At 40.6% G+C, this 15,517-nt stretch overlaps 1 protein-coding gene across 7 annotated transcripts in view; it reads right to left on the bottom strand.

Annotated features, from left to right (window-relative positions):
• Window positions 1-15,517, bottom strand: part of THUMPD3 (THUMP domain 3 tRNA guanosine methyltransferase) — a 27,774-nt gene extending 12,257 nt beyond the window's left edge. For 2 of the 7 annotated variants that reach the window (XM_008982088.6, XM_008982087.5), the window contains exons 1-5: window positions 15,410-15,517; window positions 13,231-13,516; window positions 11,883-11,960; window positions 7,119-7,595; window positions 3,201-3,331 (exon numbers count right to left, since the gene is read on the bottom strand). In XM_008982088.6, coding sequence (XP_008980336.1) covers window positions 3,201-3,331; window positions 7,119-7,595; window positions 11,883-11,960; window positions 13,231-13,516; window positions 15,410-15,417 — 980 coding nt within the window. In that variant the 5' untranslated portion in view covers window positions 15,418-15,517. Of the gene's footprint in view, window positions 1-3,200; window positions 3,332-7,118; window positions 7,596-11,882; window positions 11,961-13,230; window positions 13,517-14,794 lie in introns of all 7 variants that reach the window. The other 5 variants (XM_035276223.3, XM_035276222.3, XM_078351589.1 and 2 more) reach the window with 4 other exon arrangements.

Below are 15,517 nucleotides of genomic sequence, written 5' to 3'. Positions count from 1 at the left end.
GCCAACATGGTGAAATCCCATCTCCATTAAAAATACAAAAAAATTAGCTGGGCATGGTGGCAGGCACCCATAATCTCAGCTACTTCGGAGGCTGAGATGTGAGAATTGCTTGAACCCAGTAGGCAGGGGTTGCAGTGAGCCAAGATCATGCAAGACGCAGCCTAGGCAACAGAGTAAGATTCCATCTCAAAAAAAAAAAAAAATCAATTTGTAATGATATGTTGACTGTATATTCTATTACTCTGGGAAAAAAAATCATTACATATAACCAGATCTCCTTTGACTATCTTCCAAAACCCATTTCACTTTCAGATGAAATTTAGTCTGCAGACATCTTAAAATACACACACACACACACACACACACACACACACACACACATGCACTCTCTCTCATACCTTAAGACAATAGTGTTGTTTTCAACAGAAACCTGTATTACATTAAAAATACTCGAAAATGTCTCAAGTAAAATATGCCTCAATATAAGGTTACTGGCAATAGATATTCAGTATTGCTTTCCTTTTGAATTTAAAAATAATCTTGACATAAAAAAATTGCTCTGTGGAACCAGGTAATAAAAAAAGGAAAAAAAAAAATGCTTTACTCTGAGTACTTAGTATTTGCCGGGCATGGACTTGAAGCTTTTTTCATGTATTATTTTACTGAATCCTCAGTAAGACCATGTTAGATAATTATCATCATTCTCATTTTAACGATAAGCTGATGCAAGGAAACATGAAGTTACCTGCCCAGGGACACAAAACCGGTAGGTAATAGATTCAAGATTAGAGGCATTATTGTTAGTAGCTTAAGTGTTACCCTCTTTATGAAGCATCCCATCCTGCAACAGTTCAGTAGGTTTCTTCCCTTCTCTTATTCTTCTAATCTTTTCATGTGCTGGTGTGGGACTTACACATGTATGATAATTATTTATCTTCCACACAAGTTAGATTCTTGGGGGTTAACAGTGGGCTCTTATTGTAACATTGGTCCTGTTCTATCTCCTTGTTCCTACTTCTCAGCACATGGCAACAGAATCCCTGGCAACCTTTTTGAGGGGATAAACACCCTGTACTCCAAGCCATTCCTGATGAGTAAGGGGTAAACACCTTATCAAAATAATGTCAATCAGATACTCTCTTCCAGGAATTTAAGAACAAAGAGCTAAAAGCCCTAGTCATTTGAAATTGGAAATACATAAATTCAGATGAGACAGCATATAAATGAGAAGAGACAAGAGTCCACAGGCTCTAAGGGTGATAAAAATGGCTGCTTACATTTCTGGTGGTTTTCCAAGATGTGGTTCCTACCCTACTTGAGAACCAACATTCAGTTTTTCTGTGGAATCTCCAAGATTTCTCTCTTTATCTTTCCAATAAACCCCGCTCTGGCACAATCATCACTTTTCTATCTGAAACTTGATTACTTAGGTTTTTAACATTTGTACCTAAAATAATTCCCTCTCTGTATCCCTGGTTTCTACCATATGCCTGGCAGTAGATAATACATATTTGTTAAACTAATGAAGATTAGAAGGATTAGAAGATTTTCCTTTATCAAATGGGCCCAATTTTCTATTACTGTCATTGAATTAGTATGTTAGGAAAATAAAAGATTAGAAGAGAAGGAATACAGTCATGCGCTGCATAACAATCTTCCAATCAACGATGGACCAAATATATAAATGCAGTAATTATATTGTATTTTTACCCTACCCTTTCTATGTTTAGATACACAAATACTTACCACTGCGCTACAACTGACTACAATATTCAATATAATAACATGCTTTACAACAGGAGATACCATATAGCTCAGTGTACAGTAGGCTATACCATCTAAATCTGTATAAGTACAATCCACGATGTTCACACAATGATGAAATTGAGCAATGACACATTTTCAGAACATATCCCTGATAAAAGATGCATTACTGGACTGAAGTACCAGAACATACCAGGAACTGTATATAATATGTATTTTGTATATGCTTCAGCACTTAATCCTCACTAATAATCCTTTAAGTCTCACATGAAACCCATTTTGCCATCTGGAAAACAGAAGCTTAGAGAAAATAAACATTTTCAAGTGGTGAAAAGAAGCACCCAATAAAAGACAGAAGGGCAAAGAAGAAGGAAAGACAGGTCTTGCACTCTGAAGAGTGAAAAATTCTAGGACAATTTCTGGGTTGCTGTAAGTACAAAGCTTAAAAATCTAAGTAAAAGCTCTTTCTGTTCATTTACACCTTACACAAAAAAAACTCTGCTTTCATCTTTTTCACTGCACAGAAATGAAACAGCAAAATTTGCTCTATCTGTCAACATGCATATCCTTGCTAAACAGAAATGTGGTAACCCCATTCAAGAGGCAGATAAAAACTATCACTCTGATTTTAAAATCAAGAAAACTGGCTGGTGAGGTGGCTCATGCCTGTAATCCTGACACTTCGGGAGGTGGAGGCAGGTGGGTCACCTGAGGTCAGGTATTTGAGACCCACCTCACCAACACGGTGAAACAGACACGGTGGCTCACACCTGTAATCCCAGCACTTTGACAGGCCGAGGCAGGCAGATCACGAGGTCAAGAGATTGAGACCATCCTGGCCAACATGGGGTGAAACTTCATCTCTACTAAAAATACAAAAATTAGCTGGGCGTGTGGCACATGCCTGTAATCCCAGCTACTCGGGAGGCCGAGGCAGGAGAACTGCTTGAACCTGGAAGGCGGAGGTTGCAGTGAGCCAAGATTGCGCCACTGCACTCCAGTCTAGCACCTGGCAATGAAGTGAGACTCTGTCTCAAAAAAAAAAAAAAAAAAACAAAAACCCAAAAATTATCTGGGTATGGTGACAGCTGCCTGTAATCCCAGCTACTCTGCTAAGACAGGAGAACTGCTTGAACCTGGGAGGCAGAGGTTACAGTGAACCGAGATCATACCACTGCACTCCAGCCTGGGCGACAGAGTGAGACTTTGTCTAAAAAAAATAAATACAATAAAGAAAACTGAGATACCTATTAGGCAGTATTTTCAGGCCACAAGGAGTCAATACTAGAAAGAAATAGACCATTAGCTTTCCATCCTATTCTTGATCCACTGCCTTCCAACACAGTACCTCAAACACACATATACAAATCAGTGTTCTGAAGGGGAAATTCAAACCAAGGTACCACTTTAAGCTGGACAGCACACTATTTTCTTACCTGAGCATCCCATAGGCAAGAGTTGATCTAAGAGTTGTAGGTCCAAAATGTGTGATATTTCTTCGGTGGAGACTCTCTTCAGTCAATGCAATCCCCACAATGACTTCATTATCATGGATGTTCAGAAGAACCTACAGTAAAGTGGAACAAGAGAAAACAGTTTTAGGGTTGTTCAAACTGCACTTAGTAGTAAGACTTTCTGACCTGGGCCATTTCACCCCTTCTTAGGCAACCTGGTGGACCCCACTCCTGGGAGGTCGCCATATTGATGCCAAACTTAATGCGGACACCTGATCAGCACAGCACACCACAGCCCAGACTGTCTAAAAAGTTAGACATTTAAAGAAATACATATTAAAAACCTGTAAGCCTTCAAACTAGGTTTGTGTTATAAAAATTGGGGTGAAATCTGGTTGTAGCCAATTGATAAATAACAGTGAATTAAAAGAAAATAGATGTTAAAATGAAACAAAGAAGTACATACTATATGATCTCATCTATATGAAGTTCAAAAACTGGCAAAACTAATTTATGATGGTAGTAGTCAGATCAATGATTGACTGCCTTGAGTGGGTACTTACTGGGAAAGGGCAAGGGGAGCTCCTGCAGTACTAGAAATATTTTATATCTTTATCTGGATGGTTACACATTGTGTATATAAGTAAAAACTTGCTGAGCTGTACACTTGGGATCTGTACACTTTATGCAAAATATATCTCAACAAAAAAGTTTTCAAAATTGGCAGAGTATCAATAAAAAGTCATATTACACTGAGTACAGTGGCACATGCCTGTAGTCCCAGCTACTCAGGAGGCTGAGGTGGGAGGATAGTTGCGCCTAGGAGGTCAAGGCTGCAGTGAGCCATGATTGCCTCATTGCACTCCAGTTTGGGTGACACAGTGAGATCCTATCTCAAAAGTGGACGAAACTAAACTAAAATGATCCCCAATTTTTCACCAAAAGATTTCCTCATCATGAGCTTACCAGCAGAAGCACAGCTGACACTCATATAGCACTTCTTAATGCAAAGCACTATTCTACGTGCTTTACATACATGGCCTCATCTCATATTCATATCCCCTAAGCTAGGTATTATTCCCCTTATAAATGAGAATACTGAGGCACAAAGACAGCTCCTCTGGGATTCATTTTTTTTTTTTGAGACAGCGTTTCACTCTGTCACCCATGTTGGAGTGTAGTGGCAGGATCACAGCCCACTGTGACCTGGACCTCCTGGGCTCAAGCAATCTTCCCAAGTCAGCCTCCCAAGTAGCTGGGGCTACAGGCATGTGTCACCATACTCAGCTAATATTTTAAATTTTTTTGTAGAGACAGGGTCTTTCTAGGCTGGTCTTGAACTCCTGGCCACAAGCAATCCTCCAACTTTGACTTCCCATAGTGCTAAGATTACAGGCATCACCACACCCGGCCTCCTCTGGGGTTTAAACCTATGCAGCACAGCTCCAGAAATTGTCCTCTGAATCACCTTACTCTCTTACTAACTGTTAGACATCACTGTTTTAATTAACCTATTCATTTTCTTTTTAAAAACATCTGTTTTATTTTTAGTAGAGACAGGGTCTATTTTGCCCAGGCTGGTTTTGAACTCTTGGGTTCAAGCAATCTGCCTGCCTCGGTTTCCCAAAGTGCTGAGATTACAGGTGTGAGCCTCCTACTCATTTTCATGGCAGTATATGAGGAAAAAAAGAATGGGGAATTATTCCCCTGATTTGACATGCACAAAAAAGTTAGAAAGAATCAGTGACTTGCTCCAGATTCAAGTGTCCCAAAAGCAACAGAAATTGGCTCCTTGGTAAATATATCAGCTGCTAGAGACATTTTAAGCTGTCAGAGATGACTTCAAGACTCTAGTTCCTATGGCTTACATGCCAATCACCTAGGGAGAAGAGGATTCAGACCAAGGAAAGTAAACATGCTAAAATGAAGTATCTGGCTTTCGAAATCTAGCAGAATTTAAGAAAGAGGACAGCTGACTCTCCCTAACTCTAGAATGAGTGTCAGCAATGATGTCCCAATTTGAGAAGGTCAGGGTTTGTTTAAAAAATGCACTTTTTTTTTTTTGAGAGAGTCTTGCTTTGTTTTTTGAGAGAGGCTGGAGTGTAATGGCACGATCTTGGCTCACTACAACCTCCACCTGACTGGTTCAATGATTCTCCTGCCTCAGCCTCCCGAGTAGCTGGGACCACAGTACCATGCCACTATACCCGGCCAATTTTTGTATTTTTAGTAGAGATGGGGTTTTGCCATGTTGGCCAGGCTGGTCTCGAACTCCTGACCTGAAGTGATCCACCCACCTCAGTCTCCCAAAGTTCTGGGATTACGGCATGAGCCACTGCACCCAGCCTTATTTTATTTTTTCAGTAGCAAAGTTCTGCAACCAAGACACACAAAAACAAAATAACTTTTTTTTTTTTTTTTTTGAGACATAGTTTCGCTCTTGTTACCCAGGCTGGAGTGCAATGGTGTGATCTTGGCTCACCGCAACCTCCACCTCCTGGGTTCAGGCAATTCTCCTGCCTCAGCCTCCTGAGTAGCTGGGACTACAGGCACACGCCACCGTGCCCAGCTAATTTGTTGTATTTTTAATAGAGACGGGGTTTCACCATGTTGACCAGGATGGTCTCGATCTCTTGACCTCGTGATCCACCCGCCTCGGCCTCCCAAAGTGCTGGGATTACAGGTGTGAACCACCGTGCCCGGCCAAAATAACTTTTTAGTTCTGGTTGAATTTTATAATATGAAAGCTGAGATCATACCACTGCACTCCAGCCTAGGTGACAGAGCAAGACTCTGTCTAAAAAGAAAAAGAAAAGAAAAGAAAACAGACAACTCAACTTTGATAGCTTCCATCTATAGAATACTTAGTGTATGCAAGGTATTGTATGAAATATTTTAAATGTACATCATAGTAAAAAAGTACCCTATTAGGAATCAGGGCCGGACATGGTGGCTCATGCCTGTAATTCCAGCACTTTGGGAGACTGAGGCAGGCAGATCACCTGAGGTCAAGAGTTCGAAACCAACCTGGCCAATATGTGAAACCTGTTCTCTACTAAAACATACAAAAATTAGCCAGGTGTGGTGGTGGGCACCTGTAATCCCAGCTACTCGGGAGGCTGCAGCAGGAGAATCGCTTGAACCTGGGAGACAGAGGTTGCAGTGAGTGGAGGCTGTACCACTGTACTCTAGCCTGGGCAACAGAGCAAGACTCTATCTCAAAAACAAAACAAAACAACAACAACAACAAAGAAATCAGGTCAGGCCAGGTGTGATGGCTTACGTATGTAATCCCAGCACTTTGGGAGGCCGAGGCAGGCAGATCACTTCAGGAGTTCAAGACCAGCCTGGCCAACATAGTGAAACCATGTCTCTATTAAAAAATACAAGAATTAGCCAGGCGTAGTGGCATGTGCCTATAGTCCCAGCTACACGGGAGGCTGAGCACGAGAATCACTTGAACGAGGGAGGTGGAGGTTGCAGTGAGCTGAGATCATACCACTGCACTCCAGCCTAGGTAACAGAGCAAGACTCTGTCTAAAAAAAAAGAAAAGAAAAGAAAACAGACAACTCAACTTTGATAGCTTCCATGTATAGAATACTTAGCGTATGCAAGGTATTGTATGAAATATTTTAAATGTACATCATTTATCCTTCAGGACCTTAAAGGTACATAACTATTATTGGTTCCATTTGAAACAGACTTAGAGACTATGCAGTCTGAAGTTACACAGTTGTAAAGTTAAAATTTGGATCTAAATCTGTCTCCATAGCCTATGCTCTTCTTAACCACCCCCTACTATTTCCTCAATTAAATTCAGCATAAAATCGGATTAGTCTGAAAATCCTACATATCTGTGATGGCATTCTTCAATCATCATAGTCAGAGCCTATACCTACCTCCACATCAAAGTTGGTCATGTCGGCCTTCCACTTAAAATAATCTTGAACAGCACCCCCAAAATCTCTTGCAGCCTCATTTGAGGTAAAGCAGTGTTTTTCTCCTGCCCTGTTGCATGTGACTCTAAACTTTAGCACTTGAGGTTCAGTTTCTTCTTTTGAGCTTTCATCAGTCTCATCTTTGCAAGATGCCAAATCATCACCTACTAATGTTGATACCTCCTCTCCGATGGCTGGATTTTCATAATAATCTAAGATATGAGAATCTGAAGCATGGCTAGTGAAGTCTCTTTTATCATTTCTCTGATCGATTTTGACTTCTTGTCCATAATTAATCTTCCCTTTACTTGAATTCTGATTTATCTTTTTGCGCTTTGCTTTTTTCTTTTTAAAACTGTCATTAATTTTCCACACTTTTAAGGGGTTTGACCATGAAAGTTTTCCAGCCAAGTCTTCAAAATCCTTTAGAACTTCTTCCTATAAAGAATAGAGAAAAAAAATCCATTCATTTCTCACCACATAATCGAACAAATAAACCTCTACTTTTACCTACAGGCAGTTGGTCTCCATGGGGAACACTGGTTCCAGGACCCGCCCCAAGGACACCAAAACCCAAGAATACTGAAAAGTCCCTCATATAAAATGGTATAGTATCTGCATATGACTTACACACATCCTGTCAAGAGTACTTTAAATCATTTCTGTTTTTATCTATAATACCTGATACAATGTAAATGCTATGTAAATAGTTGTTATACTGTATTGTTTGGGAAACAAGGACAAAAAAAAAAAGAGTCTGGGGTGCATACAGCGGCTCATGCCTGTAATCCCAACACTTTAGGAGGCTGAAGCAGGCGGATCGGTTGAACTCAGGAATTTGAGACCAGACTGGGCAATATGGCAAAACACTGTCCTGTCTCTACAAAAAAAATACAAAAATTAGCTGGGCATGGTGGCACATGCCTGTAGTCCCAGGTACTTAGGAAGCTGAGATGGGAGGACTATTTGAGCCTGGGACGTCAAGGCTCCAGTGAACTATGATCATGCCACTGCACTCCAGCTTAGACAGCAGAACAAGATTCCGTCTCAAAAAAATAAATATTTTACAAAAGACAATGAACACTGACTAAAATATTCTTTATTTTTTTATTTTTATTTTTATTTTTTGAGACAGAGTTTCGCACTTGTTACCCAGGCTGGAGTGCAATGGCACCATCTTGGCTCACCGTAACCTCCGCCTCCTGGGTTCAGACAATTCTCCTGCCTCAGCCTCCTTAGTAGCTGGGATTACAGGCACGCACCACCGTGCCCAGCTAATTTTTTGTATTTTTAGTAGAGACGGGGTTTCACCATGTTGACCAGGATGGTCTCGATCTCTTGACCTCGTGATCCACCCGCCTCGGCCTCCCAAAGTGCTGGGATTACAGGCGTGAGTCACCGCGCCCAGCAGAAGGAGAGCCTAATTCCAAATTTTATACCCAAACTATCAGCTAAATATAAAGGTGAAACACAAACATTTCTGAACTCATGCCATTCAACAGATACAAAGTATAAAAGAAGGACAAATAATGTGCCTATAAAACAGAAAGTGAATGTTATAAACTGACATGGCATGTAAATGGGCTTACTGATACTCTCATCTCTTATACCCAGAGGTAAAAAGATAGAAGTTAAAGCTGATAAATAAAATATATTTAAAGGGTTAAGGGTGAACACTAAGAAAAATAATTTAAGAAATGAAGAAAAAAAGTATAAATATGCCAATTTCATCATTGCTTTTAGCAGGGATTCCAAAAAATACTGTGTATATATAGTAGATAATAATATCAAATTGTAGTTATAAAGGTAACAGTGCGCACGTGTATGCGCACACGCGCGCGCACACACACACACACAGCCCTTCCAAACTATTAGAAAACATAGGCACGTGAAAAAAGTAAAGATGACATAATGTAGAGGCTTTTCAAATAAGAAAAAGCAAAAAGTATGAGCATGAGGCCAGGCGTGATGGCTCACTCCAGTAATACCAGCACTTTGGAAGGCCAAGGTCAGTGTATCACAAGTCAAGAGATCGAGACCATCCTGGCCAGCATGGTGAAACCTGGTCTCTACTAAAAATACAAAAATTAGCCAGGCATGGTGGCACACGCCTGTAATCCTAGCTATTCAGGAGGCTGAGGCAGGAGAATTGCTTGAACCCAGGAGGCGAAGGTTGTAGTGAGCTGAGATCACACCACTGCACTCCAGCCTGGGTGACAGAGTGAGACTCTCAGAAAAAAAAAAAAGTATAAGCATGACAAAACTAAAATTAAACAGTTGTCATTATCAGTAAACATCAATGGGATAAACACAAAGATGACAGTTTGAATACGTACAAGAATTTACATAGTATATTTGTTACACCACTGTAATAGCAAAAGAGTGTGAAAAAACCTCATGTCCTAAAATGGGACTGGTTAAATTATGATACAGCCACACAATGGAGTATACACAGCCAACTCCAGCAATGATACTGCTGGGATCTCCAACACATAGGTTTAGCATTCCTAATCTCAATGTCCCAGATCCAAAACCTAAAACTTGAGTGCCAATATGATGCTGCACAGGTAGCTGATAATGGCACCTTTGCTTTTTGATAGTTCAGTGTACACAAACTTTGTTTCATGTATAAAATTATTTTAAAAATCATATAAAATTACCTTCAACCTATATGTATAAGGTATATATGAAACAAATGAATCATGTGTTTAGACATGGATTCCATCCTCAGAATATTTTTCTTCTTTTTTTTGAGACAGATACTTGCTCTGTTGCTCGGTCTAGAGGGCAGTGGCGTGATCTCAGCTTACTGCAACCTCTGCCTCCCAGGTTCAAGCAACTCTCCTGCCTCCGCCTCCCAAGTAGCTGGGATTACAGATGCCCGTCACCATGCCTGGCTATTTTTTCTATTTTTAGTAGAGATGGGGTTTCACCATCTTGCATGTTGGTCTCAAACTCCTGACGTCGTGATTTACCTGCCTTGGCCTCCCAAAGTGCTGGGATTACAGGCGTGGGCCACTGTGCTGGGCCCAGAATATTTCAAAAAACAAAACAAAACAAATTCAAAGCACTTTTGGTCCCAAGTATTTGTTAAGGGATACTCAACTTGTATATGAAAAAAGCACAGCACCCAACAGTATGTATGCTATGCTTTCATTTGTGTAAATAAAATACATTTATTTGTAAAATATCTCTAAAAGAATACCCAAGAAATTGGTTGGAATTGTTGCCTCCAGGGAGGGAGCTGCATAGCATGGGGATATAGAAAGAAAGACTTACTTTTCACTCTTTATCCTTTTAGTCTTTACATTTTTGCTCCAAATACATGTATTAACCAGTTTTTAAAAACCCATATAAATCACAGATTTGTTCACACTTTTAAAAAGGGGGGATGTAGGCTGGGCATGGTGGCTTACGCCTGTAATCCCAGCACTTTGGAAGGCCAAGAAGGATGGATCACAAGGTCAGGAGTTCAAGACCAGCCTGGCCAACATGCTGAAACCCCATCTCTACCAAAAATGCAAAAATTGGCCAGGTGTGGTGGCATGCTCCTATGATTCCAGCTACTGGGGAGGGTGAGGCAGGAGAATCGCTTGAACCCGGGTGGCAGAGGTGGTAATAAGCTGAGACTGCACTCCAGCCTGGGCAACAGAGCAAGACTCCGTCTCAAAAAAAAAAGGGGGCGTGGGTATGGGTGGTATTGCAATGGCTCACACCTGTAATCCCAGCACTCTGGGAAGCCTAGGTGGGAGGATCACTTGAGCCCAGAAGTTTGAGACCAGCCTGGGCAACATAGTGAGACCCTGTCTCAGTATTTTTTTAAAGAAGGGGGTGGGGCTAATAAATTCATGATTATTATCTGAATACTTAAAAATAAGAGAACTCATTAGAATGCTTTAAAGTTTTTTAAAAGTTAGATTTTTAGTTAATAAAATTTTTATCTATCTTCAGTCTGACTTCTTTTAGGTCTGGTCTTATTTTTTTCTAGGCTGTGGGTTCATACAACTTTGATCAGTTTTTGAATAACGTTTCGGAAGTCAACATGTTGCCAATGAATAAAAGACAACTGGTAGCATATCACAGTTGTTTTTAAAAAGATTATTTCTAAGATAGGTAAAACTGACAGAAAAATGTTTTTAAGCAAGCAGTGAACTCTAGAAACCTAACCAAAAAGCAGTGTGGAAAAAACCTAAAGCCTTGCTGCAATCTATTTTCAACCTTCAGCTTAGGCAGCAGCTGAATATTTAGGATTCAGACGCTAAATACATATTGGAGACAAAGCTGTTGTCCTAACAACTGAAGGAGTATTTAGATATTACTTTGGCATTATTTCAAAAAATGAAGAAAGAGAAGAAAGCAGAGCAAAATCAGGATGGTAAGGAAGCGTTATTTGTAGAAGACACAAACTGTCACTGGTTCTTTGGTTCATGTTCTGCAAGCAATTCTATTTTGGAACTATATATATGTATGAGCAAAGCTAATGTAAGCTTTATATCTTTTGTAAGTAAAACAATGTTTTCTTTCTCATAAACTTCAATGGTTTTCAATACTAATTTTTTAAAAAACATCTTTTGGGGATAGACTGTGAGCAGAATTCTGGATTTTACTGTAAAAGCCTCCCAGTATTCTCTATTACAAATGCTAAATGTTCAGACTGTGAAAAGTGGAAATAATCTCTTCGGGGAAGACAGCCAAAAATCAGCCACCATGTTTGGAATAGCCCACCTTTGTTTTTTTGAACTGGTAATCTTGGAACTCCTGAACCACCACAAATAAGTTATCAACTGATCTCAGACAATGAACCTGGGAGGAAAAAAAAGACACACATTTCTAAGAGCTTTTGAACAACACGAGCTATCAATAAGTAAGTATTTTAAAAACTAGGAATAATAGTTTTAAAGCAGCTACTATATTTTATATTTTTAAAATGTTCCATTTCCCTAGTTTCTCATCTCTTTGGTTACCAATCAGCTTTCCCCTAGAGAAAGGGAGAAAGGGCAGATGGAAAGAGAGAAGCTTGAAGTGTTTTGTGGGCAACATGTCTTTTGGGGGAGAAGGGAAAGGTGAAGCCACTCAAGTAGGCTCTATCACATTTCCCTGATGGCTTTTTATGGTACACTGTATGCTGCAATGGTTAAAGGCAGGGGATTTGAGCTCCAGTTCTGTGATTACCAGCTGAGTGATCCCGGGCAAATTATTTATTTGTCCTAAGCCTAATGATTAATGAGGATAATAATAGTGTCTATCTTCACAAAGCTGCTGAGGGTATTGGCTAAAATACTGGACGGAAAATATTTGCTTACCAATTCATCCCACAGATATTTTCTGGATACCTACTATATGCCAGACACTAAGAGCTTGGGATATATTGGTGGGAAAGAAAAAATAGCCAACAATCCCTGCCCTCTTGCTGCTTTTGTGGTAATGAGATATATCTTAGCTTTATCACAGCAAGATTGCAATTTGGTGATCTTTGCTTTTTACCTTGAGTCGTAATTACTTCTGAGCAAGAATTTTCTATGCAGATTAAAAGGAAAATCTCTTTTATGTTTCAACACCAAATTTTAAACATCTGCTAGATGCTGAAGTAAATAAATACTGTGCTACTCAGAGATTCTTAAGTTAAACAGTATTCTTTCTGGTGAATTCAATCCTCAAGAAATACTAGGCTCACCTCTAAAAATGTAACAATCCTATTATAGGTTGAGCATCCCAAATCTAAAAATCTGAAACTTTTTGAGCCCCAACACAACACTCAAAGGAAATGCTCAATGCAGTATTTCGGATTTTCAGATTAGAAATGCTCAACTGGCAATACTCCAAAACTCCCCCACGCCTCAAAAATTTGAAATCTGAAACATTTCTGGTCCTAAGCACTCCAGAAAAGGGATACTGAAACTACACTCAAAACTACAAATCAGTATTCAATAGAAAATGCAGTCATACTTTAAAATCACCTGATTTGGGGCAGAGCAATGAAAATCAGAAAGGATTCCAAAGGGGTCTATAAAATGAAAAGTAATCATAAAATGATCAACTTAGAAAACTATTTTAAATATTGCTCCATTCAAACCTGTGCCAGACTTTCCAGTGAAATGACAAAATATATCTTGCCGCGATCTCTGCTGATTTTGCATGGTGACCCAAGTTTCTCTCTCACTTCATCTGCAGCTGTTTGTTCAAAGCCAGTAGGTACAGTGGCACCAACAGTGACTAGAAGCTCAGATTCACTTGTGAGGTCACTTTTTGTCACTTGTACAGACCTCTGGTTCTCATGAAGGTTCACATCTAGGAGTTGGTTAGTGGCTTCTTCAATGTTACACATGTTGGTTGTGCTTCCGAGGTTCCTAACACTGTCCCTTTAAAAGAAAAAGAAATTAAGTCCAAATATTGTCATCTCATATTTCAGTTATAATCAAAAACATGGGCTCTGGAGGTCAAGAAGAACAAGGCAACACAACCGATAGCCATAAAAGGTCAATACACTTGATAAGCAATCACCAAAGTAAAAAGGGTTGAATAACATGGGCACAGAGTGCAGGTTGTAAAACACAATGTTATTATTAAACAAGGAATACAGATACCACGGGAGAAAAAGAGACAAAAAGTATTTCCATAGCATGCAGTGTTTGTTTTGGGGTCACCCATGTTGACAAAAGCCATTTCACAACTACAATAGAGACTGCAGATCACATTCAAATACATTGCTGCATCTAGATGTTAAGAACATGATTAGTTAAGAATATAGGGCTTGGCTGGGTCTGGGGGCTCTTGCCTGTAATCCTGGCACTTTGAGGCGGCTGGATCGCCCAAGGTCAGGAGTTTAAGACAAGGCTGGGCAACATGGTGAAACCCCGTTTTTATGAAAAATACAAAAATTAGCCGGGCATGGTGGTGGGCGCCTGTAATCCCAGCTACTTGGGAGGCTGAGCTAGGAGAATTGCTTGAACCCAGGAGGCGGTGACTGTAGCTGACCAAGATTGTCCCTCTGCACTCCAGCCTGGGCGACAGAGCAAGACTCCACTTCAAAAAAACAAAGGGGGGGTGCTTTTGGAGTTTCAGATAGACACAGGTTTGAATTCTTGCCTCCACCATATAGGTTGAATGACTTATGGCAAATTAATTCTCCCAAGCCTCCAAATGAGAATTAAGTAAGCCTCTCTCCTAGAGTTGTCAGGAGACAAGTGAGAGTAGCACATGGCCAGGCCAACAATTAAAACTTAATAATAGGATATCTATCTTTTTCCCTCCTGTGAAGTAGACAGCATTTCATACATTAAAAAATGATTAACTGGGTTGAGCACAGTGGTTCATGCCTGTAATCCCAGCACTCTGGGGAGCTGAGGGAAGTTGATCACTTAAGGCCAAGAATTGGAGACCAGTCTGGGCAACATGGCAAAATCTCATTTCTACCAAAAATACAAAAATTAGCTGGGCAAGGTGGTGAGTTTTAGCTAGTTGGGAGGACTGCTTGTGCCCAGAGGTCAAGGCTGCAGTGAACATTATCTTTACACTCCAGCCTGGGCGACACAGTGAGACCTGTTCTAAAAATAATAATAATTAAAAATAAAAATTATTAACTGAACACTTACTATCTAATGATTACAAATATTGAAACGCCTACTATGTCTACTTGCCAGGCTCTGGGATCCACAGATGGGCTTCAGGAAAGAGATCTTGGAAGTAATCTGAAATAGTAAAACTTCCTGTACATAAGCATTTGTGTTTGGGGCGGGGGCCAGGGGAAGTATTAGAGAGGTGGAGGATCCGTAGCTCACACCAGATTTTCAAAGATCTGTGACTCCAAATAACTTAAGTGGATAGAGAATACCTATACTATCCTTGTACTGTGCCAGCGATACACGACAGTGTTTAACACTAAGTCAGTTCCCGCCGTTAAGAAGCTCACAGTCACTGTGAATACAATCTCCATCTTCTAAAAAAGGCAGCTGAGGTCACAGTCACTGTGAATACAATCTCCATCTTCTAAAAAAGGCAGCTGAGGTCAGATAAAGGACGCGTTCCGCTCAATGTCAGAGAGCCAATGAGAGGCGCAGAATGGAAGAGAACTCACGTCTCCCGACTCACACCCACTGAGCCCCGGGAATCCTAGGGAGCGGGTAAAGGCCTGGGAGGGGCAGCAAAATGGGCTCCGCCACGATACTGGACTGAAGTCCCGCCCGGCTCCAGCCTCGGCTGCAAGAGGAAGGCCGCCCCTCTCTCCCCAAGCTGAAACACTAGAGAAGCCATACTCGACCATTCCCAACCGCCGACAGTTACCGGCCGTCTGCGAAGACTCCTTCAGCTCCCGCACTCCACTGGCCTCTCGCCCTCAGGTCACGCTGCCGGAAGCTGCCGCC

Source organism: Callithrix jacchus, chromosome 15, assembly GCF_049354715.1.
Source record: "Callithrix jacchus isolate 240 chromosome 15, calJac240_pri, whole genome shotgun sequence".
In the NCBI taxonomy this organism is placed as follows: Eukaryota; Metazoa; Chordata; class Mammalia; order Primates; family Cebidae; genus Callithrix; species Callithrix jacchus.
The sequence above is the reverse complement of the archived record's forward strand: the minus strand, read 5'-3'. Positions and strand labels throughout refer to the sequence as shown.